This window comes from Aplysia californica, unplaced genomic scaffold (genome assembly GCF_000002075.1).
Source record: "Aplysia californica isolate F4 #8 unplaced genomic scaffold, AplCal3.0 scaffold01169, whole genome shotgun sequence".
NCBI lineage: Eukaryota > Metazoa > Mollusca > Gastropoda > Aplysiida > Aplysiidae > Aplysia > Aplysia californica.
Window position 1 is genome coordinate 120519 of NW_004798439.1, and position 2677 is coordinate 123195.

The 2677-nt window shown below is 39.6% G+C and overlaps 1 protein-coding gene across 1 annotated transcript in view; it reads left to right on the forward strand.

The window, feature by feature from the left end:
* LOC101861092 (periostin) overlaps window positions 1-2677 on the forward strand; it is an 8442-nt gene that overhangs the window by 3345 nt on the left and 2420 nt on the right. The window contains exons 2-4 of the mRNA XM_005112041.2: window positions 255-460; window positions 1621-1681; window positions 2425-2562. Of these exons, the coding sequence (XP_005112098.1) occupies window positions 255-460; window positions 1621-1681; window positions 2425-2562 (405 nt within the window). The remainder of the gene's footprint in view (window positions 1-254; window positions 461-1620; window positions 1682-2424; window positions 2563-2677) is intronic.

Genomic DNA, 2677 nt, shown 5'->3' on the forward strand with positions numbered 1-2677 from the left:
AGAGAGAGACAGAGGCAGAGACAGAGACAGAGACAGAGACAGAGATAGAGACAGAGACAGAGACAGAGACAGACAGACAGATAGACAGATAAACAGACAGACAGACAGACAGACAGACAGAAAGAGAGGAGAGGAGTGATGGAGGGAGATAGATGTGAGTTTTTAAATTTGGATTATGAGAACAACATCGAAAAATTCTGAAGTTAGATGCTCTTCTCCTGATATACCATTCCCCCTCTTCCTATAATTCCCAGGCCCTTACACTATCCTGGTTCCCGTTGACTCCGCCTTCGCCAAACTGGACCAGGCAGAGCTAACCAACCTACAGACGTCTCCCGGACTTCTGGACGAGGTACTCGGCGTACACGTCATCAAGGGAGAGCTCTTCTCCTGGGACTTTGTGTCCGGCCGAGTCATCGTCTCGGACAATGGTCACTTCATCCGTGTCTACAAGACACAGGTAAGGTATATAGATTGATTGTAAATGATTGTACATGATTTTACATGATTGTACATGTCTGTAGATAATTATAACTTTACTGGGAAATTGTCTTGGTAAATAATAAGTGCATGTATGAACTAATGTTTTATTTTGTAGACTGGTGGGAAGATGGAATGTCATAAATGTGGTAGATGTACTGGATGACGAAGGAAGGGACGACTAAACAGAAGGTTTTTTAAAAAGGATTCTTTTAGTTAAATTGTACAGGATTAAAGATAGTCACTTGTAAAAGACGAAATGCCACTTGTTACTCAACACAAGGATGGATTGGCTTAGTTTTATGCTTTGACTACTTCATGTTTGTTGTCGTTGCCATTGGTGTTGTTGTTAATGTTTTTGTTGTTGTTATTGTTGTTTTTTATTGTTCTTATTGTTGTCTTTGTTATTGTTACTGTTGTTGTTGATGATGATGTTGTTGTTTTGACGATGCTGGTGATGTTAGAAGTCGTCCAAGGGATGGAGTAGATGTGTTACTTGGTCGCGCGAATTTGTCATACTTTAGTAAGCGACCTGCCCCCTCTTCTATCTTTTCTATTATCTTTATATTGCCATCTTGGTCGTCCTTTAACTTTTTCTGTCAGTATTGTTTCCTGCAGTCCATCATGCCTCAATATGTCTCCAATAGTTACCTAATTAATTCATTGGCTGTTTTCGGGACTTTTGATTCTCGACCTCAGGATAAATGAGTACTTAAACATTTGATATCCTGTCTTTCTGACTACTCTGTGGCATCTTTGCCCTTATGTTTACCTTCTCAATGACTTACACTCATAAAGATCAGTTTGTTTCTATTCATTTGGGGTTTTGCATTGTTTTTGAATAGACATAAAGGCCTTGAACATTTAGCTTTCACAGGCAAAATTGAAGGCAATCAAAGCAGGAAAGCAGGAGTAGACCTAGAGCAACCTACCTGGAGAGCCTAAACAGATATATGATGGAGAAAGAACATGTTAGTTCTGCTTCTTTTTTTTTTAGAGCATTTGAATTGAGCAAGGGATAAAAGAAAAATCATGATTGCCGATGTCTGTAATAGATCTGGCGTTTGATAACGATGACTATTGGTTTTTAAAAATTATTATTATTAATTTATTGACAATGTTGTTTCTCTCTTCCCTCAGCAAGGAACCTACGTGAATGACGCAAAAGTGCTCAAGTGGGACGTGGAAGCCAATGGAGCAGGTAATGGAATTAAAAATTTTTAAAAACACAACGTGACAAACTGCCCTACACCAACTTGCAGAATTATGATAATATAAGCAAACCTTATTTGTTGTTTTTGCCACCCACTTCTAAAGCTTAAGTCTGGGGAGTGAGTAGTTCTTTGAATGCCCTAAGGCCACGCACACAGCAAAACAAATTTCCACTTGTCGCATGTCTGCGAAGTATTACGTCGCTTGGCGGTGAAGAGAGACAAGATGTTCGGGAAAACGGAGTTTCAACAAAACAACAAAAATAAAAACAAACAATAACATCAGCAAACAACAAAAACAAACAACAACGACCCCGACAACTACAGCACAACAACGACAACGACGGCGCAACAGCAGCAAAAAAAACAACAACAATAACATAACAACAATTATAACAGCATGAACAAAGAAAAAAACCCAACAATAATAACAACTACGACATCGCAACAACAACAACAACAACAACAACAACAACAACAACAACAACAACAACAACAACAACAACACAGCAACAACACCAGAAGAAACAACAGCAAAAAAATAATAAAACAAACAAAAGCAATAACAATTTAGCTACTACAAATAAGCATTTCCACCAAAAACAAAAACTAGAAAGTACACATTTCAAGAATACTGCCAACAGAAGCAACAAACAAACAAATAAACTGTAATATGTTTTGCTTCTCCACTGAGTCTAAGTCTCGAGCTCAAACTTAAACACATACATTCCAGTGCTGATCTTCATCGACACCTTGCTCGACGCGCCAGAGGGCACCATCTACGAAGTGTTGAGGAAACCGGAGTTTGGTTTGTCCCTGCTGGGCGACTTTGTGGACGCTGCTGGGCTGAACAGGACCCTGCACAGGACAGGTCAGTGTGTGTGTGTGTGTGTGTGTGTGTGTGTATGTGTGTGTGTGTGTGTGTCTGTGTGTGTGTGATTGTGCGTGCGTGCATGCGTGTGTGTATATGTGTGTATGTGTGTATG